General features: G+C 22.7%; 5 protein-coding genes across 10 annotated transcripts; 3 read left to right on the top strand and 2 right to left on the bottom strand.

The window, feature by feature from the left end:
• The first annotated feature begins 555 nt into the window (after window positions 1–555).
• Window positions 556–2,075, top strand: LOC122861076 (methyl-CpG-binding domain protein 3). 3 transcript variants are annotated; one of them, XM_044165243.1, is made up of 5 exons: window positions 556–884; window positions 1,014–1,155; window positions 1,263–1,316; window positions 1,431–1,676; window positions 1,800–2,075. In XM_044165243.1, exons 1-5 carry the CDS (start codon window positions 724–726, stop codon window positions 1,896–1,898), a joined length of 702 nt encoding a protein of 233 aa, XP_044021178.1. In that variant the 5' UTR covers window positions 556–723; the 3' UTR covers window positions 1,899–2,075. The 3 variants fall into 3 exon arrangements, with proteins under 3 accessions (XP_044021178.1, XP_044021179.1, XP_044021180.1); XM_044165244.1 differs by having other exon boundaries at window positions 1,017–1,155; XM_044165245.1 differs by lacking the exon at window positions 1,263–1,316.
• A 238-nt stretch (window positions 2,076–2,313) lies between these two features.
• Window positions 2,314–3,819, top strand: LOC122861077 (metaxin-1). The gene is made up of 4 exons (XM_044165246.1): window positions 2,314–2,470; window positions 2,549–2,799; window positions 2,890–3,445; window positions 3,608–3,819. The coding sequence occupies exons 1-4, from the start codon at window positions 2,384–2,386 to the stop codon at window positions 3,677–3,679; spliced, it is 966 nt and encodes a 321-aa protein (XP_044021181.1). The 5' UTR covers window positions 2,314–2,383; the 3' UTR covers window positions 3,680–3,819.
• A 1,523-nt stretch (window positions 3,820–5,342) lies between these two features.
• LOC122861080 (vacuolar protein sorting-associated protein 45) lies at window positions 5,343–7,858 on the bottom strand. The gene is made up of 5 exons (XM_044165247.1): window positions 7,457–7,858; window positions 7,154–7,352; window positions 6,937–7,086; window positions 5,824–6,871; window positions 5,343–5,741 (listed from the first exon to the last, which is right to left on the bottom strand). The coding sequence occupies exons 1-5, from the start codon at window positions 7,547–7,549 to the stop codon at window positions 5,543–5,545; spliced, it is 1,689 nt and encodes a 562-aa protein (XP_044021182.1). The 5' UTR covers window positions 7,550–7,858; the 3' UTR covers window positions 5,343–5,542.
• A 2,137-nt stretch (window positions 7,859–9,995) lies between these two features.
• LOC122861081 (cyclin-dependent kinase 7) lies at window positions 9,996–11,487 on the bottom strand. The gene is made up of 5 exons (XM_044165248.1): window positions 11,285–11,487; window positions 11,140–11,199; window positions 10,968–11,076; window positions 10,461–10,906; window positions 9,996–10,384 (listed from the first exon to the last, which is right to left on the bottom strand). Exons 1-5 carry the CDS (start codon window positions 11,333–11,335, stop codon window positions 10,037–10,039), a joined length of 1,014 nt encoding a protein of 337 aa, XP_044021183.1. The 5' UTR covers window positions 11,336–11,487; the 3' UTR covers window positions 9,996–10,036.
• Window positions 11,488–11,930: 443 nt separating this feature from the next.
• LOC122861082 lies at window positions 11,931–23,255 on the top strand. Of its 4 annotated transcripts, none has more exons than XM_044165251.1 (8): window positions 11,931–12,075; window positions 12,463–12,653; window positions 18,216–18,540; window positions 19,606–20,195; window positions 20,274–20,602; window positions 20,670–20,856; window positions 21,275–21,459; window positions 21,535–23,255. In XM_044165251.1, the coding sequence occupies exons 3-8, from the start codon at window positions 18,306–18,308 to the stop codon at window positions 21,965–21,967; spliced, it is 1,959 nt and encodes a 652-aa protein (XP_044021186.1). In that variant the 5' UTR covers window positions 11,931–12,075; window positions 12,463–12,653; window positions 18,216–18,305; the 3' UTR covers window positions 21,968–23,255. The 4 variants fall into 4 exon arrangements, with proteins under 4 accessions (XP_044021186.1, XP_044021184.1, XP_044021187.1 ...); XM_044165249.1 differs by having other exon boundaries at window positions 21,532–22,780; XM_044165252.1 differs by lacking the exon at window positions 12,463–12,653.
• The last annotated feature ends 297 nt before the right edge of the window (window positions 23,256–23,552 follow it).

A 23,552-nucleotide genomic window follows, 5' to 3' on the forward strand; every position in this document is an offset into this window, starting at 1 on the left:
ATTAAATTTAAAGATATCTATATTATTTTTAAAATTACATTTCTTTATATAGTTTTCAGCATGAAGGACAATTATTAAGATTAAAAAAAAAATACATACATAATTAACAAGTCTATTTTATATTTTGTTTTTTTTTTTTTTTATATTATTATTTTGTTTTTAATTTTGAAGATCAAATTTTATATATTGATCTATCAATTTTCATAATTATCATTCAAACGATAATTACAAATTGAAGCGATGGAAAAATACGAAAAGAAAAAAAAAAAAGAATTAAAAATATTTCTCCTCATAAAAAATTAAGTAAATCGTATTTACCAAATTTCATTATTAATTAATTAAAATAATTTTTATAATTTATATCTATCTAAAAAAAGAAACTACCTATACAATTTTTAAATAATTTCATATAAGTAATTTTAAATGCCTCAGAAAATATAAATTCAAAAATTTTATTTAAAATAATAATAATTATTGATAATTAATTAACACATACTAATGTAAATGCATGGTGTACATATGTGTGTGTGTATCATATGTTGACACTAACGAAAATCGAAATTAGAGGTCACCCTGTGTTTCACAATGGCCGACAGTTGACATAAGTGTGTTACTATTGTTGCTTATATATATATACAGTGCTCAATAAATAAATAAACAAACAAACTAATAATATAAATTAATGATAATCATTTAGTTATAATATTATCAATAAAAAATAAAATGAATATGTCTGTGGAAAAAAGAAAATATCAATCAGCATTACCAACAAATTGGCCAACAAGAGATCAGCAAGATGCTGCACGTAAAAATCATCAAAATCAACAAAATCAACAAAATCAATTACAATCATCAGCAAAACAAACTGATATTTATTACTACAGGTAAATCATGACATAAGTTTTATCAAAAATTCAATAATTTAAAATTTATTTTAATTGTCAAACAAATTTATATTAAAATAATTGTTTATGTTATGTTGTGTTATTTATTTATCAATTTATTTATTATAGTAGAAGCACGAGAAATGACACAACATTGGTACCACCAATAAGACAAACAGCATCAATATTTAAACAACCAGTAACTATTTACAAAACACAAGATGGAAAAGTTAAAGATAATAAACATGGAAATCAAGATAAACCAAAACAGGTTTGTATTTATTTATAAATTATTATAAATAAATAATTATATTGTTTCTATTATTGTTATTATTTTATTTATAATAATTGAAATAACATTTGTTAAATTGTTTTTAGGAAAATGCTGATAGAACAGATGGAAAATATAGTTCTCAAGACAAACCAAAACAGGTAATGCATTTTTTCTATGTTGTTTTATTCTATCTAAAATATTTAATTAATAGAAATAAAAAAACAATATTATTTTAAATTTTGTATAATTAATTGTTAATATTTTATTGACAGTTATTTTGGGAAAAAAGACTGGAAGGATTAAGAGCATGTGATCCAGATGGTTTTGAATTTGATGCAATGGATTTACCAAAATCACTTAAACCAGTTGGACCATATATTACAGAAGAAACATTATTACAAAGTGTTGCAACAGCATTGCATTTATCAGTTCAACCAGTTACTGGACAAACTGGATCAAAATCATCACTAGAAAAAAATCCAGGTGTTTTTCTTAATCCTGATCAGCCACTTGTACAGGTAAACTTGTAATAAAGCTCAAAAAAATAAACCAATAAGTATAAAAAAACAACAAATACATTTATAATATTATTAATAATAATTGGAATAAAAATTAACAAAATTATTGTTATTCTGAACCAGGCAGTGGCAGTTGGTGATGATGATATTAAACGACAAGAAGATCGTGTTGCAATTGCAAGAAAAAAGCTTCAAGAAGCTCTTAGAGTGCAAATGACTTGAAGAAATTTTTATTATTAATATTTATATTATTATTATTATTATTATTATACTGTATTTATAAATAATTTTTTATAATTTTCTTAATCTTCATTTCTATTTCTTTTTAATCATAATGTAAATTGTAAAATTATTATTTTTTTTTTAAAATAAATGTTTGAATATTGTATGAAAAAAAAATATTATTTGTTTATTTATTAATTATATATTTATAATAATAATATGCACATGTATTATTTATTTATTTATAAATAAATAAATGAATCATTTAATCATTTCAATTAATTGTCATTAGAGGGCGACAGTTTTGATCCAGCATGGGAAAAGGAGAGAGGAAAAAAATATAATATAAAAACATTAGGTTATAAAAAAAAATATAAGTATATGAAATCATTGTAAACAAAATAATTATGATATTTATGATAATAGATTGAACAATTATTATTTGATTATAAAATTTTATATTAATATTTGAGTGTTAATTTAATATGGATGATAGTAATAATTATCAAATTGATGTTTGGAAAGGTGATTGGGGTTTGCCATCAATTGATATACAATGTTTGCAAGTTTTGGTAAATATAAAACAAAATATAATTGTATTTATTTTTTAATTAATAGCTGCTAATTATTTATTTTATAATATTAAATAGGCATATGCTAAATTCAGTGATGTTCCATTGACAATAAGAGAGATAAATAATCCATTTAGAACACCAAGAGGCCTATTACCAGTACTACGATATGATAATAAAAGTCTTGATTCACCAGATGATATTATTCAATTTTTTCGTAAAATGAATTACACATGTGATGATTCATTAACACCAAAACAATGTGCTGATATTGTTTCATATGATCACATGCTAAAAGAATCACTTTATCCAGCAATGCAATACATATGGTAAATTGTTTCTATTATTATTATTAAATATCAATAAATAAACATAATAAATAATCAATATTCAAATGTTTTTTTAATTTATTTTAATAGGTGGATTGATCAAAAAAATTTTACAGAACTTATGAGACCGTGGTATGCAAAAGCAATACCATTTCCATTGAATTTTTATTATCCATCACAGTATGAAAAACAAGCACAAGCAATGATGGAATCATTATATCCAAATGAAGAATCAATGAGTGCTATTGAAACAAATATTTATTCAAAAGCACAAAAATGTATAACGTTATTATCAAATAGACTTGGTGATGACTCGGATTATTTTTTTGGTACAAAACCAACTTATCTTGATGCAATTGTTTATTCATATTTAGCACCATTATTAAAGCTACCATTACCAAATTCATCATTACAAAATCATTTGAAAGCATGTACAAATCTTGTTAAATTTATATCAAAAATATCACAACGTTATTTTGAACAGGATTATCAAAATTATGAAAAAATTAAAGCTAAAGAACAGCCAAAAAATAATTGTGATGATGTTGATATTGAATTTCCACATAAAAGAAGAAATCAATTTATTGCTGGTTTCATTGCAACTTTAGCTATGATTAGTTATGCATTATTTACTGGTATTGTTGAGGTAAAATATTAATAATTTTATATAATTTTTAAAACGATAATTGGCATGAGAAAATTGACCTATTTCAATTCATGAAATTTGGCTATTTTCTCAACTTATGATTTTGTTTAATTTATTGATAATTGATAAAGATTAACAAATGAAATTTAATTTTTGTTAAAGGTAACACCAATAAGAGATGATGATGATACATTGGATGATCATGAAGATTACATGGATGATATAGATGACTGAAATTTATTGTTTTTTTTCTTGTTAAATAAAGAAAAATAAAAAATTACATGTAAATTTGTTGTTGAATTAATTTGTTTATCAGAGTCATTTGATAATTGTATACATTTGAAAAGAAATGATAAATAAATATTTTTTAAAAAAGAATGAAATATTTTTGATTAATTTTTTTTTGTGGTAAATATCTTATAGTTTTTTTTCAACCCTTAAATAGTTGAAACATTTTTTGGCTGTTTTATAACTTATATAATTTTTGGAATGAAATTTATAATAAAATAATTTTAAAAGTTAATGAGAAATTTTAAAAAGCAATTGGTTCTTCAAATTAATTATTGCAATATGTTTTTTATCAATCGTAACTTTGAGAATGCAACGAATGTTCAAAGAAAAATCATTAAAATTATATTAATAGGACGGTTTTTGTTTATTTCCGCTTGCTAATTTTAATAATGTTTATAAAAATTTATTCATTTGAATAATGATAAAAAATATATAACTTGGTGGATAGGATATTGAATAAAAGTCAAAAATTAAATGATTGAATTTTTATTTTTACTTGGAAAATTTTTTTTACATAAATTTTTATAAATTACATTCATAATTAATATGAAAAATTTAATTGTAAAAAAAATTGAACATACTTAGTTATTCCATGATTAACCAAGTGCTTTCATATCCATGCCTGATCCTTTAAGTGTTTTCATAGCATCAACACCGGGATCGGAACCACCTGAAGCAGCTTGAACCTCATTTTCCAACAGCAACATGAAGCCAATGATTACCATGATGGTGACCACAAGTTTCTAAAATGTACAAAAAATATTTTTATAAATTATATAACATTAAAAATTAATATAAATAGATTAATTATTTTTAAAAATTTATTTATAAAATATTTGAATTTTTAATTTAAGGCCCAGTAAAAAAAATAAATAAGATAGTTAACTTACTTTGTTAAAAGCAAACATTGTAGTTTTTGTTTTGAAATATTTGATTTTTACTTTATAAATTCAAACGAAAATTATAACGATGCATAAACTGAAATTTTTTTTGGCTTTTATACAATTCTTGAAGGTGAGATCTATTATAAAACAACGTCACAAATTGATAACAATTATAAAAAACCATTAGTTGACTGAGTAAATTAAATGAAAATAATTTGACATCTATTATAAAACAATTGAACCAATTGATAACAATCACGAAAAACCATTAGTTGATTGAGTAAATTATTTTAAAAAATTTGTAATTATAATAATTAGTGAACTTTTTCAAAATTACCTTGAATAAATTAAGTGTCTAACAATCGTAATTTTAAAAGGAAAATAATTTTTCATTTCTTTATGCATTTAAAAAAATAATAATTTAACGTTAATTAATATAATGGTAATAATTACAATTGCAAGGACTAAATTAATTGTTATTTTAAGTATACGATATCATTTAAATAATCATGATGTTTTTATAAAATTAAATATATTTTTCAATAGGGTGAAAAAAAAATAATTCAACGTTAATTATTATAATGGTAATAATTATAATTTCAAGGACTAAATTAATTTTTATCTTAAGTATATACTGGATCATTCAAATAATTGTGTTGTTTTTATAAAATTAAATATATATTTCTAATGAGGTGAAAAAAAAATAATTAAAATAATTAAAATTGGCCTAAATATTTTTATATTTGTTCATCATTATTTATGTAATTATACACGTGCCAATTTTTTTTAATCAATTGCACAAGGAAAATAAATAATTATTTAAAAAAAAAAAAATATTAAATAATCGATTTTTTCGGTTTTTTATATAAATTTTTTGTATAAATTATTTGGAATAAATAATTATATAATTTAATTTTTCTCATTAATGACTTCTTGGTTTATATCTTGGTGTTGTTCCATTTGTCGCTGATACAATTTCATTTGAAAAACTTTGAAAATTATGAATTGTTGTACCACCAAGAATAACTTTAATATTTGGATTTTGTTTATTTATATTATAAACAGCTAAACTTTCTTCATACGTTGCACCCCCAATAATAAATACAATGACATCTTGAATTCTGTTTAAAAAAAAAATAAAGCTTGTATTAACAATGATAATTAAATGAAAAGAATTAAATAAAATAAAAGTAAATCAATGACCTTGTTTTCATGACCATATTTCCAAGATAAGGATAGCTTTGTGGATTTAATTTACCACGTATAAGATCATCCAAGATTTCAGTTAAAAGTGGATTATGTTGAGTATAAATATTATCAACACCACTCAATCCTTTAAATAATTTTTTAGTTATTTTAGCAACAGCTTCACGATCAAATAAATTACTCTGTCTTGTATTAATTCCACTGTATTGTAATATATTATAAACTAATTTAGTATATTTATCTGGTACATTACGTTTCTTCAACATATCAACAAGATTATCAATTTCATTATTTGTATGTTTTTCATAATGTAATGCATACAACATAACTAATCTTGTTGCATCAATATCACGTACATTTGTATTATTTAATAATTTTTTAATTTTTTGAATTTGATTTGAATGTTCATTTTGACATGATAATTCTTGTTCTGTTTCTGATATTTCTAATAAATTATATTTACCAACTAAATTTGATAATTCACCAACAACTGTAACATGTTTTGATACAGTACCAGACATTTTTTTAAATAACGGATATGCTTCAACAAAATTTTTCATATCAGCAATACTTTCAACTTTTTGATTTTTTTGTGCTTTTTTTTGAAATTCATCCATTAAATTTTTAATTGTTTGTCCAATTTCACCAAAATTTAAATATAAATTATCAGCATAAAATTCATCATGTTCAGCACTTAATACAACTTCTTTTAGCTCTTTTGATATACCATCAATGTGTGATAAATTAACACGATTATTATTAATTGTTAATAATTCATGTACCATTGCTTGATATGTCCATTGATTAAGTAATGGAGTTACTGGATCATCTTTTCTATCAATAATAAGTAATATTGGATCTGTTTCTTGACGAAATTTAAATGAATTTGATTCTTTTGTTAATACTTCACGTATTTTTTCAGCGAATCTTTTAGCCATTTTTGAGGTATTTGAATAACGTATATAAGGACATTTTTTTAATGATAATAAAACAGATATTATGCCTTCACAACTACGATGAAGATGTTCAGGATTCCATGAAAGACCTTGACAATAAAAAAACATCAATTTAAATGTATTTTTTTCTTTAATATTTACATTAGCAACTAACCTTGTGAACAAGCATCAATTCCAAATGAAAATAGATGTGGATTTATTGCTAAATAATCAGCATAAAATTCATGAACTTCACGTACAACTTCTTGCTCATCATTGTCAGCAAGTAGTTTAATATCTGCTTTAGCAATGATATTACTAAAATCTAGAATAATTTTTTTATCAATCAATTGTTCAATTAATCGAAATTATTTCATTGCAAGGCAACTTACAAATATAATAAATTCCAAATTTTGGATTTCTTAATTCATTACAAAGTAATGCAACATTATCTTTGGTTGGTCTTATGAAAACAATGCATTTTAAATGTCTAAGTGCTTCATTTCTTGATGATGCATCAATTCTTTCAAATAAATAAACTTCCTTCATTAATATTTCAGAGTGACTAAAAACCATACTGACAATACTTGTCTAAAATTGTTTAATAAAAAAAAAACAAGCAATTATTATTGTTAAATTAATTGTTTAATATATTTTTATAACCTTGTTTTATTTATTGTTATTTTATATCTTACCGTTTGTTTATCCATCAAAAGTACTTTCATACCTGGACCACTCTCTTCTGTCATTCTTGAAACATAAAGTTTTAATGCACTAATGACATTCATTTTTAATATTAAAATTATAATTTTATCAAATAAAAGCAAGTGTTTATAAAGACCGACAACTGACAGTTGCTGTCAGTGATAAAAAATATCAACAGAATCAAAAAAACATTGAGTAATTGTCATCAATAATAAAATACAAAAATTATTTTTAATACTGAATTATTGATAGGTATATTGCACTATTACTAAAAAATTAAATAATCTAAAATTTGTTATAAAAATCAAGTCTGTCATACAGACATTTTGTATATATAATTATAATAATAATTTAATCAACAACAAAAAAAAATATAAAAAAACACGTCGATATAGAAGAAAACTGTTGATAGAATTTTCTATTTAATTGTAATTTTTATTCAATATAATATGAAACACAAACAAATTATATTATAATGGAATTGACAATAAAATATTATTAAATGATTAAATTTTTTTCAATTAATAAATATATAAAAATAAATAAAAATTAAATCCACAAAGTTATCCTTATCTTGAAAATATGGTCATGAAAACAAGGTCATTGATTTACTTTTGTTTATTGTAATTTTTTTTGTTTAATTATCATTGTTAATACGAGCTTTATTTTTTTTTTAAAACAGAATTCAAGATGTCATTGTATTTATTGCTGGTAGTGCAACGTATGAAGAAAGTTTAGCTGTTTATAATATAAATAAACAAAATCCAAATATTAAAGTTATTCTTGGTGGTACAACAATTCATAATTTTCAAAGTTTTTCAAATGAAATTGTATCAGCGACAAATGGAACAACACCAAGATATAAACCAAGAAGTCATTAATGAGAAAAATTAAATTATATAATTATTTATTCCAAATAATTTATACAAAAAATTTATATAAAAAACCGAAAAAATCGATTATTTAATATTTTTTTTTTTTTTTTTAATAATTATTTATTTATTTTGTGCAATCGATTAGAAAAATTGGCACGTGTATAATTGCATAAATAATGATAAACAAATATAAAAATATTTATGCCAATTTTAATTATTTTAATTATTTTCTTTTTACCTCATTAGAAATATATATTTAATTTTATAAAAACATCACAATTATTTAAATGATCCAGTATACTTATGATAAAAATTAATTTAGTCCTTGAAATTATAATTATTACCTTTATAATAATTAACATTAAATTATTATTTTTTTTTTAATGCATAAAGAAATGAAAAATTATTTTCCTTTTAAAATTATGATTGTTAAATAATTATATTTTAAACACTCAAAATATTCAAGGTAATTTTGAAAAAGTTTACTAATTATTATACTTAAAAATTTTTTAAAATAATTTACTCAATCAACTAATGGTTTTTCATAATTATTATCAATTTGTGACGTTGTTTTATAATAGATCTCACCTTCAAGAATTGTATAAAAGCCAAAAAAAATTTCAGTTTATGCATCGTTATAATTTTCGTTTGAATTTATAATAAAAATCCAGAATTTCAAAATAAAAACTACAATGTTTGCTTTCAACAAAGTAAGTTAACTATCTTATTTTTTTTTTTTACTGAGCGTTAAATTTAAAATTCGAATATTCTAAAAATAAATTTTTAAAAATAATTAATTTATTTATATTAATTTTTAATTTTATTATTTATAAAATAATTTTTTGTAAATTTTAGAATCTTGTGATCACCATCATGGTAATCATTGGCTTCATGTTGCTTTTGGAAAATGAAGTTGAAGCCTTTACATTCCCAAATGATCGTCGTAAAAGACGTTTTGTACCGGCCGGTCTAATTGCTGCTGCTATGGACAGAGCTAGAGGCTAAAATGAAATCACTTGGTTAATAATGGAATTACAATTAAATTTTTCATATTATATTATGAATGTAATTTATAAAAATTTATGTAAAAATAAAAATTCCATCATTTATTTTTCGATTATTATTCAATATCCTATCCACCAAGTTATATATTTTTTATCATTGAATAAATTATTATGAACATAAAAGATCATCCAAGATTTCAGTTAAAAGTGGATTATGTTGAATATAAATATTATCAACACCACTCAAACCTTTAAATAATTTTTTAGTTATTTTAGCAACAGCTTCACGATCAAATAAATTACTCTGTCTTGTATTAATTCCACTGTATTGTAATATATTATAAACTAATTTAGTATATTTATCTGGTACATTACGTTTCTTCAACATATCAACAAGATTATCAATTTTATTATTCGTATGTTTTCCATAATGTAATGCATATAACATGACTAATCTTGTTGCATCAATATCACGTACATTTGTATTATTTTATATAAAAAAAAACATTTAAATAAAATAACACGCCGATATAAAAGAAAACTGTTGATAGAATTTTCTATTTAATTGTAATTTTTATTTAATATAAAACACAAACAAATTATATTATAATGTAATTGACAATAAAATATTATTAAATGATTAAGCCATTTTTCAATAATTAAATATATAAAAATTGTTTAATAATAAATATCAAAACTGTAGCCTTTTAGCAAGTGATCCACCATCAACTGTTTCTAATAATTTACGTTTAAGACTAGGTTTATCTTCTGGCATTTTTCTAATTGATAATGGTAATGGTAATTTTGTTCCAATTGTTGGTGCTGGTTTGTTGCTAAAAAATGTCATTTGAAGTGCTTGATCACACGTACAACGATCTAATGGATTAATATTCAATAACATTGCAATTAAATCTAAAAGATCATCACCAGCAGCTGAAAATATATGTTTAAGTGGTGTTCCTGGAAATGGTTTAAATTGTATAAAATCTGGAAGATCTGATATATTAGGCCAAGTTTCTTCTGTTGGTGTTCCAAGTGTCTAGAAAAAAAATAAAACCATTTAAAACACCTGTTAAATTAAAATCCAAAAATCAAGTTGATAAATAATTAAATACCTGAAATATTCTTGTTAATTGATCAAGATCAGTTTCACCAGGTAAAAATGGTACTCTTAATAATAATTCAGCTAAAATACAACCAATAGCCCACATGTCAACACCAGTACCATATAATCTTGCACCAAATAGCAACTCTGGTGATCTGTACCATCTTGTTACAACTTGATGTGTATTTAATCTATTTGGTGAACCAAAAAATTTTGCTAAACCAAAATCACCAACTTTCAATATTCCACTACTGTTAACCAATAAATTATTTGGCTTTAAATCACGATGTAGAATCCAATTATCATGTAAATATTCAAGACCTTTAAGTGTTTGTATCATATAGGATTTTATATTTGCTGTTGTTAATACAATATTTGTGTCTTTTATTATTACTTCTAAATCAGTATCCATAAAATCAAACACCAATGACACATTTGATTTGTGTCCAAATACATCTGTAATTTATGTAATTGTTATTATTATTTATTCAATTGTTTAATTTTAATTTTAACATACCTAAAAGACCAATTATATTTTCATGATGTAAATCTTGTAAAAGTTTAATTTCTCTTAATGCTGTACGATTAATACCATCTCTTGCTTCAGCACGACTTCCAACTTTAATCTAATTATAAATAAAAAAATTATTAAATAATTTGTTTATTGTATTTTTTTACATTTGACAAACCTTTTTAACAGCAACAATTTGATCAGTTTCAGAGTCTCTTGCTTTGTAAACAGTAGCAAACTGTAATTAAATAATATTTATTATAAATAAATAGTGAAAGGTAGTGTTGATTATTTTAAATTAATAAATAATTAATTAAACTTACCTGTCCTTCTCCAAGAAAATCAATTTTTTCATATCTTAGTTTATCTGTCATTGCTTATGATATGATTTTTCAATTTTTAATTAAACAAAATTAACAATAAATAAATAACAATATTCGGTTGTCAATATAACAACCAAGCTTACAGGTGGAATAATATTCTGTGTGTGTTGTGTGTGTGTGTATGTATAAACTAATTAAAAGTACAAATTAAAAAATATTTAAGTATAGGTATAATTAAATTTTAAAATGAATAAAAATTTGCAAAATTTTTCTAATGCTTTTACTTTTATTATCAATAATTTTTATAAATAAATATAAATATTTATAATTTATTTAATAAATAAAGCTGATAAAATTGTTGTTCTTTTTATCATGTTATTAGTTTAAAAAATAAACCACTAGATGTCTAAGTTTACATGGCAAATGTGCAAATCGACCCGCATAAATTGCACATAAATTGAATTTAATTGTAATCAAAGAGAAGGGATATCATACTCTTCCCCTTATTTGCCTCATATTTTTTTTCTTTTTTGTTATGATACAAGTATGTGCTTTTCCCTGCAAACCACTCTCTTTCTCTCTTTACCCCGCACAAGTTTAAATGAAAAAAAAAAAAACCCTTGGTTTATTATTCGAGGCACCGGTCTTGCGCTCATCATAATCATCATCAGTCGTGGCTTTAGTGTTGCGCAGCACAGTGTGTTTTTTAATATCAATTTTTATATAAATATTCTCCTCTATTTTGATCTCACTTCTCGTGAATACTCGTGAACCATCAACCAGGCGCCAAGGTACATTGAAAAGTTAATTTTTTTATCTCTCTCTCCCATACTCGGGGTCATAAAATTGTACCACAATACTCCAGTCAACTTCATCTCCAGTTGGATCACACTATAGTCATTCCAACTGTTCCAACTCGAGTGATACAAGTCATACAAGTAATACAACTTCATACCTTGCTGACAATTTTTTATATTTTTATTTCGAAATTTTGTCTCTGTCAATAATATTGTCAACAAATATCCTTGTTTTTATTTTTTAATCATACTTTTAAATATCAAATTGTTTTATTTATTTTATTATTTTTTGCAATTATTCTTCTTTGATAATCAATTTGCAAATTAAATAAATTTGAATATTTAATTAATGAATTGGTAGTGATGTTTTTAATAATTTAGTAATAATTTTATGACGAATGTTGTTGTTGCTGTGCGGTTATTTCGCGTTGTCGTTAACAACTGCAATTATATTTATTCACTGAGTATGTACACATAGTTGTCGTTTTGATAACAACTAAAAAAATATTTATATTATTTATAAATAATTGAATTAAGTCATGCTGCTGCTGATGACAGATAAACATCAAAACGTGAGTAATATAATCAATTTTTTTTTATTTTAAATAGTTTAATGTTGTTTTATATTTTATTATCTTTGGAGAAAAATTTTTTTTAATATTTTTTTTATTCATAGTTATTACTTTAAACAATTTAAAGTGATTATTTTTTCTTTTTAAATTTGGGTCGAGGTCAGGGTCTTTTTGTTCGTTCGATGTACCTGCCATCGCAAATTTTTTATATTATTATTTCAATAGTAAAAAAAGAGTAAAATTATTATCGAAAAAAAGTTTTATTATTATTTTTTTTTTTTAAATAAATTTATATATTATACTTATGTTATATTGGAAAATAAATAAAAAAATTTATTTTTATAGAAAATTATATATTTCGAAAGTAATGCTATTTTTTCTTTATCGAAAAATCGAAATTTTTAATATCATTTGTGAATTTTTTCTTTTTGATAAGTAGCTTTTTTTTCATTTTTTTTTTTTATTTAAATATGTATTTAGGTTGTGTAGACCGAGGTTTATAAGAACCTTGTGACATTTTTTCTTTTTTTTTATAAAACACTGTTGTATTATAGTAAAAAAAAAAATTAATTTTCGAATCATTTTATTCGAAAACTTTATTAATATTTATATAAAATTCAAACTAAAATTTATATATTAATATTAGTCGTTGAATTGAGATTAAAAAAAAAAATTCTCACGCAATTTTAAGATAATTTACATGACTATTTTTTTTTTTATAAAAATAAATGTAATATTATCTTGTTTTTGAGGCATTTGTGGTCAATATTTACAGTCTCACAATATAATTTTGATACATCATTGAACGAGCTTTCCCGGATGATAACTTTTTTCAAAAAAATATAAAAAAATAAATTATATATAGGTATATATCCAGAAAGTTTATCTCTCTTTTTCATATATGGAATTTATTTTCATGTTATCATAAATAGAATTAACAGGATATAATTTGTGAAAGCAAGATGACTCTCGCTCAATTTAAAATCAATACATTTTTTTTTTCTTCTCTCTATTCAAGATACACAAGTATACATATACATTTTCATTTCTCATTGTTTTAATTTGTTGTTCGTGTATTTTATCAATTTTATTTTTATATTTATTATTATTATTTTACTTGGGGTAGGACCATCATTGACATGACACGTGCGAATATGCTTCTTGTATCAAGTCTTGGATCGTTCATTTCCATAAAGGGTTTCATAAAAAAAAAAACACCTGGAGAAAAAAAAAAACACAAAAGAGTGTATAGGTTTATTATAAAATAAGAAAAAAAATTCAAGGTGTTCATGCACAGTGCACACATGCAAAAATATTTCATACAAATCTGCAAATACATTGTAAAGTTGCATAAAATTATATCAACCCTTTCTTATCTTTTTTCTTTTAACCCTTTTAATTCACCCCTTTGTAAACTTTGCGTGTCTCAAATGCACATTCTTCTTCTTTTTTACATTTTTACATTAATAATTTATAAGATAATTATTTAAATTACTTTTTTTTATTTTAAAAGCATATTGATTTTGATTTTTTTATTACGACTGTTTTTTTAAATGTTATAATTGATTTTTAATGACATATTAAAATGAAATTTTTGTTAAATATATTAAGCCCTTAAATGTTTAGATTTAAGTTTAATTTTTAAATTTAAAAAAAAAAGAAAAAGTTCTATAAGAAAGTTGGAGGATATATATCGCTTGACTGACTTGATTAATTTTTCCTCAAGGATATTAGAAATTTTATTATTTATTTCTTCAATATCAATGAATCATGTTTTTTTTTTAAATCATCCTTGTTATTATTATTTATTGAAAATTGCTGTGAAGCAGAGAAATCATCAATATAAGTCACTCGAGACATTTATTAAATATATTTTTTTTCTTTTCAAATGCAGTTGTACCTTGAGATGTGACTTTCATAATGAAAAAAAAAATTTAATATATATATTTAAAATGTTATAATTTTCTGATCTTATTGACAATCGATTCGCATTTTTTGTTAGCTATTTGAAAAAATTTATAAGTTCAAATATAAAAATAATATTTAGAAATATTTTTAATGCCAAAAAATAAAAGTAGCATCCGAAATTTTTTATATTTTTTTTTTGCTTTTTCTTTTGTAAAATAATAAATTGAAAATCGATTTAATGTTTTTATCTTTTGATATATTAAATAAATGTATATGCTTTTATCGTGTTAAACCAAATAACCAATGCTTATGACATTGAAATCACTTCATGAAGCGTTAAGTACAAAAAATAAATTCAAAATGACAAGCTCTCACAAAGCCTTCAAAATTTTTTAGTACAGTCTATAAATATATTTTTGCATTGAAGGTAAAGAACCATAAGTGTCATACTTGTTTTAAAACATTTTTTCTATAATAACGATGTAAAAAAAAATAATTCCCGTGAATAAAAAACCCGACAGTTGTAATTTTTTAACAATACATTATTTTACTAAATTTTTTTCCATTAAAAAATTACATAATAAATTCTTTTATACACCTACAATGTATATTAATCATTTAATTCAATTTTATACATCTAATTATAGTCATTTATTTTTATTCAGTCGATAGAAAAAAAAGTATACACGTGCAGAAATAATTTTTTTTTTTTAATTTCCGAATGAATCTTGAGATGAAGGATGACCTTTTAATTTTTTTTTATTTTTATTTTTATACAACACTTTATATTCATACAGGATTCATTTTTCTATTTATTTTTTTATTTTTATATTCTTTAACAAGTGTAAAAAAATATCATGAATTGAACTGAATTGAACGACAAGTAGTTGTAACATATATATTCTTCGCCCACTCGTTATTTTAATTCATAAAAATCAATTTATTATTGTGTCATTGATTTGGATAAGTAGTGGGCGAATATAATTCTTTCATTTGGAAATTGAACCGTGACATTTTTATTATTTATCAGCTTGATTAATTAATATTTGACAGCTTAAATTAAATTTATCGTATTTTTATTTTACAAAAAAAAAACGATGGCTATTTTTTTTTTTTTTTTAATAAATAAAATTGAAAAATTAATATTGCAAGAGTTTTTTTTTTTTAATACATTCAAGTCGCAGTGTAGACGAAAATATATATCGTCAATTTTTTTAATTTTAAAAATTGATGAGTTTTTTTAAATTTAAAATTCTGTTTTTGACGTTTTATTGGAAATTTAGTTTACTATTTTTCGATTAAATGTTTAATTATTTATACATATGTATTCTCTCGTGTATTTTTTACCAAAAAATTGTATATTTACAGTAAATTTCGTTAAAAAAAAAACACAAATAAATAGTTAAACATAAAATGACGTAATGAAAATACGTTTTTATATTTAAAAATTTAATAAAATACTCAAATTATCAATCCTCGAAAATTAAATAATATTTTTTAACAACAATAAAATGTCATTAATGAAAATTAACAATCATATAACTTTTTAAAAAATGTATATTATTACAGTATAAAAATATAAGTTCATCGTTCCTGAACGTTTAACATTCATTAAACATTTTTTTTATTTTCCATTACATCTGATAACCTTCATTAGAAAAATTAAAAAAAAAGTATAAAATAAACTATACTTTTTTATTTTACGGTTCCCTAGACATAAATAAAAAAAAAAAAAAAACAATCTCTATCATTTGAGTTTCTAATTTCACTGATTCTGTTGACAAATGGGAAATAATAAAAATTAAATTATAAAAAAACGGAACTAAATGTATAATTTCCTTGAGCTTCACATGGTTAAACAATAGAAATAAAAAAAAATTTATTCAATTGGTATTTAGATTGTGAATTCATTGTAAAGTATAATTGTTATTAAAAAACAAAACAAATAACTGAAATATTTTATAAATGTACTAGAAAACTATTATCATAATTTCACTTGAAAAAAAAAAAATAGTGTAGCTAGTTAAAGTACTACTTATTTATATGATAAAAATTCATTCGAACAAAATTATTTGTCCTAGTTTTTGATGAAAATCTATCATACATAGGGGGGGTCACTAAAAAATACTTACCCCCTTGGATAATTGTGTTTTTTAAATGTGAAACTTCCGTTTATTATTTTGTCTATGCAAATGCAACATTGTATCGAATAAAGGTATATACATTTTATATTTGTTTCGACAGCTGCTTTTATTCGTTTACCGGAAATTCCACTGTCAGTACGTCACGGTATAATAGATACTAATATATCCACACACACATATTTAATAAATAATAACGACAAATATATATTCATCAAATACACAACATTATTATCAACAACAATAATTTACTATTTATAATTTCAATATAAATTATTAAACTGCAATTTTTTCATTTCGAAAATACATGAATGAATGAAAAATATAATTAACTGGAAATTCAATTTGATTTATAAAATTAACAATACTTTTAAATTAAAAAAAAATTTATTTATTATTTTTTTATGTTTAATAAACGTACTTGTAAAAAATATAAACAAAAAAAAATAATATATTTTCAGGATAACAATTAACCAGCGAATAAATTAGAACAAAAAAAATTCATTCACATGTATAAATTTTTTTTTTTTCATAATTATATTTTCAATGTATAATTACTCGGTCGCACTGAGGGTGAGACTGTTATTTTTTTTTTTACAGTTATTAACACAAGTGTCTAGATCCAACTAGTTATTTATTTAATTTATGATAAAAATAAAAATACGAAACAATGACATAATGATAATTTAGTAAAGATAATAAACATGATATATTTTTTTTACATGTGCCAATATGATGAGCCAACACAATATCATACATTAATAATTTTTTTTTCATCATGATTATCATGATTTTATCATGCTCAGTATGAATATCGGAAGTTGTTTGAGTATACATACAGTATTGGATTATCGGTACATACTTTATCGATATTCCGGTTCCTGATGCTTGACTGATTAAACTCGTTTTTATATACAAATAAAAATATGTTGGTTGTATTCCCTTGGGTGTTCACATCTCCCACGTGGCTTAATATATATTATTTAAAATATAAAAAAAAAAATCAAGCCAGTCTTTAATAATAATAATAAAAATATTTGTTTATTTTCTATTTTGATATATAGAAGAACAACACCTTTTATATATATTTTTTTTTTTTCATATGAGTATGTGCTGCATGTCCGAGTTGAAGGTCTTGAATGTATATTTATTTTTTATTTTCTTGCGTGTGTATATATGTACAAATACATGGTTTATATGGAGACCTCGAACTTGCTTGCCTACTCAGGAAATACCGTTTTATACTTGGAAGATTTTAAACCATCACTAATGGTAAATTGTGATTAAACGTCTGCATAAGGCAATTTACTTGATGATAGCATTGTTTTAATTTTCATTTGACTGACGTTGGTTTTTAAATAATAAAAAATTTTTTTCATTCTAGTTAAATACAAAAAATAATTACTCAAATACAGTGTTACAATTTTACTTGAAAATGTTTTATATATAACTTTTTTTAATTATCTTTAAAAGATAGAATTTATTCATCAGGTTTTATTTGATATTTTTTCAGATGCCACTTGTTGGAAAAGAAAAACGATATACTGGACAACTGGATCAACAAGAAATTATAATAATTTTAAAATAGAATTGAAATAATTTGATGAAAATGATGACTGCGATGGCAAGATTACCATGTAAATCATCAGTATCAAATACTCAACAAAATCAACAACAACAGCTATTATTAGAACAACAATTGGATCAACAATATTTAAGAAAAACAAATAATTTTTTGATCAACGTTAATAGTAACAAAAATTACTGGGACATGCAACCAACAAGAAATACTTCAGCACCACCATCCTACACAAGAAGTCAACATCGAGATCACACTGGTATGTTTTTTAATCTCCCCCTGAATGCATTATATTTTTTTTCTTCATTTCAAATATTTATTTTTTGATAATAAACTTCTTAAACTTCTGGTTCTTTTTTTTTTTCTTATCTAAAATTTTTATCCATCAGATAAAAATAAATTTCGATTCAAAACTTTTTGTTTTTCTTTGTACAATTTTTTATTTTTTTTCTTTCATAAGGCTACTTTCTTTTTTTTTGCAAACAAGTGGACAAACAATTTTCACTTATTACACACAGCTGAAAAATCTTTTGTTGAAAAAAAATAAATTAAATAACAAAGACTTGTTTTCGTTAACTAATTTAACAATTTTATAATTTTTTTTTTATGTTCAATTATGTTTAAGAAAAAAAATAACTCGATATTATTTCTGGATTGTAAACTCTTACAAAAAGCCATAAAATAAGTAATAAAAAAAAAAAAAATTTTAAAACATAAACGAAAGATAAAAGACTTAGTATATTTGAAGAATAAATTTTTTAAAATATTTTTTTTTGATAGTTGTTTTAATAAAACTAGATTAACTTGTGTTTTTTTTTTTTTTTTTGTGTGACAAGACGGAAGTCTAGTAAGCACAGTACCATGAAAATATTCTTGAAAATAATACGATTACTATTTTTTTATTATAAAACACAGTGTGTATGTTGGTGTGTTTCTATTTTAAAAGCTGTTTTGTAATGAGCATGTGGCTGAAAGACGCACGCGTGCAAACAGTATTATATATCAACATAAGGAAAGAACACTTTGTTCAAGTACTTTACTTGTTCTTCATACTGTTACTATTATAATTTGTCTTGTACACATATGCATGGCTATTATCGATAATTCACTTAAACATTTAATGGTAATTTGAGAAAAAATCACGTACAAGACAGCTTGCTAGCGTACATGAAAGATGAGCAAGCCAGAAAAAAAAGGATATAAAATTTCCATGTTTTAATTAAATAGTATCAAATAAAATTTCCAGTATTAAAATCAATCAAATGATAAATAAAAATATATTAAAACTCGCCATTTTAATGGATAATAAATTTTTGTTCAACAGGTAAAAGAAAAAGTGCAGTTGAATTATTACAAGAATCAAAAGCATTTTATGTTAAAAGTGAAATTGTATTGGATAGAAAACAAGAATTAAAAAATAGTGGGCATTTACAAGTTGCACCATCATTAACAACAACAGCAACAACCACAACAACATGTACATCATCAAGATTATTAAGAAAAACAAAAAATCCAATAAAATTATGTGGTGTTGGTGGTGGTGGTGGTGGTGTACAACAATCATGCACATCACCACACTTGATGAATTCTGGTAATGAATGTTGTTGGATTAATTGTCAAGATAGAAATGAATTAATATTAAGTCCACAACGTACACTGCCACCAACACTGCCACCAAAGAGTCCAAGATTAATATCAGTACCTCATAGAAGAACAATATCTGGATCATTAAATAATAATACTGGAAATGATCAATTACAAACAAAATTACGTAGATTATTAAATGCTGATAGTAAAGAAAATGTTTATTTTCCGGATACAAGTGGTTCATTAACTCCAACAAATTTAACAGGAAGAGATGATAATTTTAGATTTCCTCCAAGTGGAATAACTCGAGATGACGAACGTTTAATGGTAATTTAAATATTTAATTTTAATTTATATTATTGTCTTTTTTAATAATTAATAAATAATTTTTATTTTATTTAATAGTCTGGTCATATAACATCACCAATACCACAGCCAGATATTCGTTTTAAATTTGGAAGAAGTAATTCACATTCTCATACATCTGGTAAAAATAATAGAACAACAATTAGTTCACCACCACCAATTGACACAACAATTTGTCATAAATCATTACCAGATTTACATACAAGTGCTAGACGTCGTGCTTCTTTATCACCAAGAGCATCAACAAAACAAACAATACCACCACCACCACCACGTTATTATCAACAAACAAATAATTGTCCAGATTGTGAAACAAGTTCTGATTATTCTGATAAAAGTTTTAAACGTGATTCTGTTTGTTATCGAAGGTATTTAAATATTCAAATTAATTCATGATAATTTTGTTTTTATAATTAATAATTAATTATTTTTTAGTTCAAGAAATATGAGATCATCCTTGGGTTCAGGTGGAGGTGGTGATGCAAGCTCTGTTCTTTCATCTGGTGGACGAACACAAAAATCATCTGGTTCAAGTAAAATAAGTCATGGTGCTACAGCTAGAGATTCAGGTGGATCATCTGGACATTGTACACACCGAAGTGATCCACCACCACGACTTCAAGTAAGTATTTTATTTTTAAAATAATCTAGAGCTTTTAATGACTCTACTAGAAAAAATTCTAATAATAAATATTAAAAAGTATTTGACCTTTCGGGTCATCAAAAAAATGTCGGTGAATATTTCAATAAAGTTTCGATAAACAAAAAGACCGAATTATCATATATCACTAGTTTGCTTATCATATTTATGTAATTAAAAAAAATAAAATAAAATAATTCTTTGAAATGATAAAATTTATGCAATTTAATATTATTATGATTTTGATAAATGAGGTTCAAATAACGATGATTAAATTTTCATTATTCACAATGTGACATACATTTCAAACGAAAAAAACTATAGTGCAGTAGAAACTAGAGACAAGTGTTCTACAATATTCATATTGATTATTTTTTTTTTTTTTGTAAATTTATTTTAGGATTGTTGGAGTCATATTAGACGTGACAGTGGTGCCTCAACTCAGCATTCAACTGAAAAAGATAGATCTAGAAAAGGCAGTGGATATGCTAGTGGTGGTACACCACCATCAGTCTTAAGAAATTTTAGTCCTGATTCTGGTGATAGTAATAGTCAGACTGATTACAGTCCCACACAAAATTCAAGGTATTAAATTGATAATCAATATGTAATAAAATTTTAAATATATAACTATAAATATATTGTTTTTTTAAAAAGTAGACTAACAGATGGCTGGAAAGAAGATCGAAGTCGACCAATTTTACGATCAAAGTCAGATATAAGTGATCGTTATTGGCGTCATGATGTAAATTCAAGAAATAAAAAAAATCCACCAAAACCACCAAGATCATTATCTGATCTTGAAATATTTTTTGATTGTCTTGGTCTTGATAATGATAAATATCAACGTATTACATTACCAACATCAAATTCATCATCACCAGTATTTTTTGATAGTGTTAGTTCAATTGATTCAGCACTTGGTCTTCATCAATGGACTGGAAATAATCAACAATCAAATAGTAATAATTTTAATGTTGCTAATGAAACAACTAGTCAGCGTGTCAACGATCCACCAAGTATCGTAGAAAGAAACGCACGAATTATCAAATGGTTGTGTCAATGTCGAAAAGTACAATTTGAATACAATTAAATTGTTTTTTTTTCCTTCAAATATTATAAATTAAAATTAACATTTCTTTCAGTACTTATTTTGTGCCATTTTATTGAAATTTTAATGAATTTTTTTTTTAACTATTCGTTGTAAAATAAATGACAAAAAAAATTTAATATTATTTTCATTATTTATATCTTGTTAAATATATTTTAATAGATTAAATTTTGTTTTTTTTTTTTAATTTAAACGTTAAATTTATTTATTAAATTAATGCGTCGCCAAATTGTTGAGAAAAAAAAATTAAAGCTAAAAGTTAAAAACCCATTTGTTGAGTGATAAAAATTAATAGTATGTTAATTAAAATTTTATCAGTGATAATTATTAAAAGGATAAATTTTTTTTTTTCTTTAATTCAATAAATTTAAATGTCTGTTTAGGGATTGTTATTATATTTCCGAGTGGTCTTATTTAGTAATTTAAAAAAAAAAAAAAACAAATAGAATACAATAAAAAAAAAAATTACGATGCCTTTGTAAATGAGAAAAATTAATTATTGTTAGTGTCTAGCATGGTTTTTCTCTTGGACAATTAGTACTTAAGATACTTGAAAAAAAATTTTGAAAATAATATCTGCTAGACGATAAAAAAAAAAATTAATTAATTAAATTAAATATTTTGTTGGATAAATTGGTTATAGTTGAAAAATTTTTAAGAAAAAAAATAGAATTTTAAAATGGTTGTTTTGAAATTTGTCTTTAATTAATGATAGAGGAAATTTATTTTAAAAAAATTTATGTTTACACTATGTACACATCAAACCAAAAAAAAAAAAAAGAAAAAACACAAAGCGAATTAATTAATTAAAAATCAAAGAAATATTTGCTTGCTTATTTTAAAGAAAAAAAATAATAAAATGCACGATAATTTAATAAAACAATAATAGCACAAATTCAATTTATATGAAAAATATTTTTTCTATCATATATGAATTTAAGAATTGTGTGTTTTACAAATTATTATATTATGTGTTGAATAATTATTATGGAAAAAAATTATCGACAACGAATAATGGTTGGATATATTTATAAGTTGTTAGATTAAAAAAGAAAAAAACAAATTGAAAATATGCATGTGCTACACTTGAAAGATAATCCAAATATAATTTCTATAGTCTTGTATTTTTCGGTAGTTCAAACATGATAAATTTAAAATAAATAAAAATAAAAAAATATAACTTGATAAAGCTTTTTTTAAACTCCATCTAAATAAAATAATTATCTAAAAAATACACTGACCAAAGATAATGTCGAATAATCAAATAATCAAAAACACTCATTTTATTGATAACAAAAAAAAAAACTAAAAATGTGAATCAATAAACTTTTTTTTACTCAATAAGTTTAATTAAAAATCTTAGTCGAGTCAAGAATAATAAAAACTATTTCTAAAGATTTAAAGAGTAAAGTATTTTTTAATTTTTGAAATTATTCTGTTCTATAAGTTATAAATGAAATAAATAAAAAATTTAAAAATTAAAAATATTATTTAGAAAAAATTTAAAATTAATAAAAATATTTGAAATTTAAATTGAATTTAAAAAAATATAGCATTGATTGACCTA

This window comes from Aphidius gifuensis, linkage group LG1 (genome assembly GCF_014905175.1).
Source record: "Aphidius gifuensis isolate YNYX2018 linkage group LG1, ASM1490517v1, whole genome shotgun sequence".
NCBI classification, from domain to species: domain Eukaryota; kingdom Metazoa; phylum Arthropoda; class Insecta; order Hymenoptera; family Braconidae; genus Aphidius; species Aphidius gifuensis.

Excerpts from the sequence above, each read along its gene's own strand:
- LOC122861082 (XM_044165249.1), top strand. The coding sequence starts at position 18,306 with ATGAAAATGATGACTGCGATGGCAAGATTACCATGTAAATCATCAGTA. Across the intron at positions 20,196-20,273 it reads GAGATGACGAACGTTTAATG|TCTGGTCATATAACATCACC; the intron begins GTAATTTAAATA and ends TTTATTTAATAG. Across the intron at positions 20,857-21,274 it reads ATCCACCACCACGACTTCAA|GATTGTTGGAGTCATATTAG; the intron begins GTAAGTATTTTA and ends AATTTATTTTAG.
- LOC122861076 (XM_044165243.1), top strand. The coding sequence starts at position 724 with ATGAATATGTCTGTGGAAAAAAGAAAATATCAATCAGCATTACCAACA. Across the intron at positions 1,156-1,262 it reads ATCAAGATAAACCAAAACAG|GAAAATGCTGATAGAACAGA; the intron begins GTTTGTATTTAT and ends AATTGTTTTTAG. Across the intron at positions 1,317-1,430 it reads CTCAAGACAAACCAAAACAG|TTATTTTGGGAAAAAAGACT; the intron begins GTAATGCATTTT and ends TTTTATTGACAG.
- LOC122861077 (XM_044165246.1), top strand. The coding sequence starts at position 2,384 with ATGGATGATAGTAATAATTATCAAATTGATGTTTGGAAAGGTGATTGG. Across the intron at positions 2,471-2,548 it reads TACAATGTTTGCAAGTTTTG|GCATATGCTAAATTCAGTGA; the intron begins GTAAATATAAAA and ends AATATTAAATAG. Across the intron at positions 3,446-3,607 it reads TATTTACTGGTATTGTTGAG|GTAACACCAATAAGAGATGA; the intron begins GTAAAATATTAA and ends TTTTTGTTAAAG.
- LOC122861080 (XM_044165247.1), bottom strand. The coding sequence starts at position 7,549 with ATGAATGTCATTAGTGCATTAAAACTTTATGTTTCAAGAATGACAGAA. Across the intron at positions 7,353-7,456 it reads TTTTGATGGATAAACAAACG|ACAAGTATTGTCAGTATGGT; the intron begins GTAAGATATAAA and ends AAACAATTTTAG. Across the intron at positions 7,087-7,153 it reads ATTTGGAATTTATTATATTT|ATTTTAGTAATATCATTGCT; the intron begins GTAAGTTGCCTT and ends AAATTATTCTAG.
- LOC122861081 (XM_044165248.1), bottom strand. The coding sequence starts at position 11,335 with ATGACAGATAAACTAAGATATGAAAAAATTGATTTTCTTGGAGAAGGA. Across the intron at positions 11,200-11,284 it reads ATTTTCTTGGAGAAGGACAG|TTTGCTACTGTTTACAAAGC; the intron begins GTAAGTTTAATT and ends ATTTAATTACAG. Across the intron at positions 10,907-10,967 it reads AAATATAATTGGTCTTTTAG|ATGTATTTGGACACAAATCA; the intron begins GTATGTTAAAAT and ends CATAAATTACAG.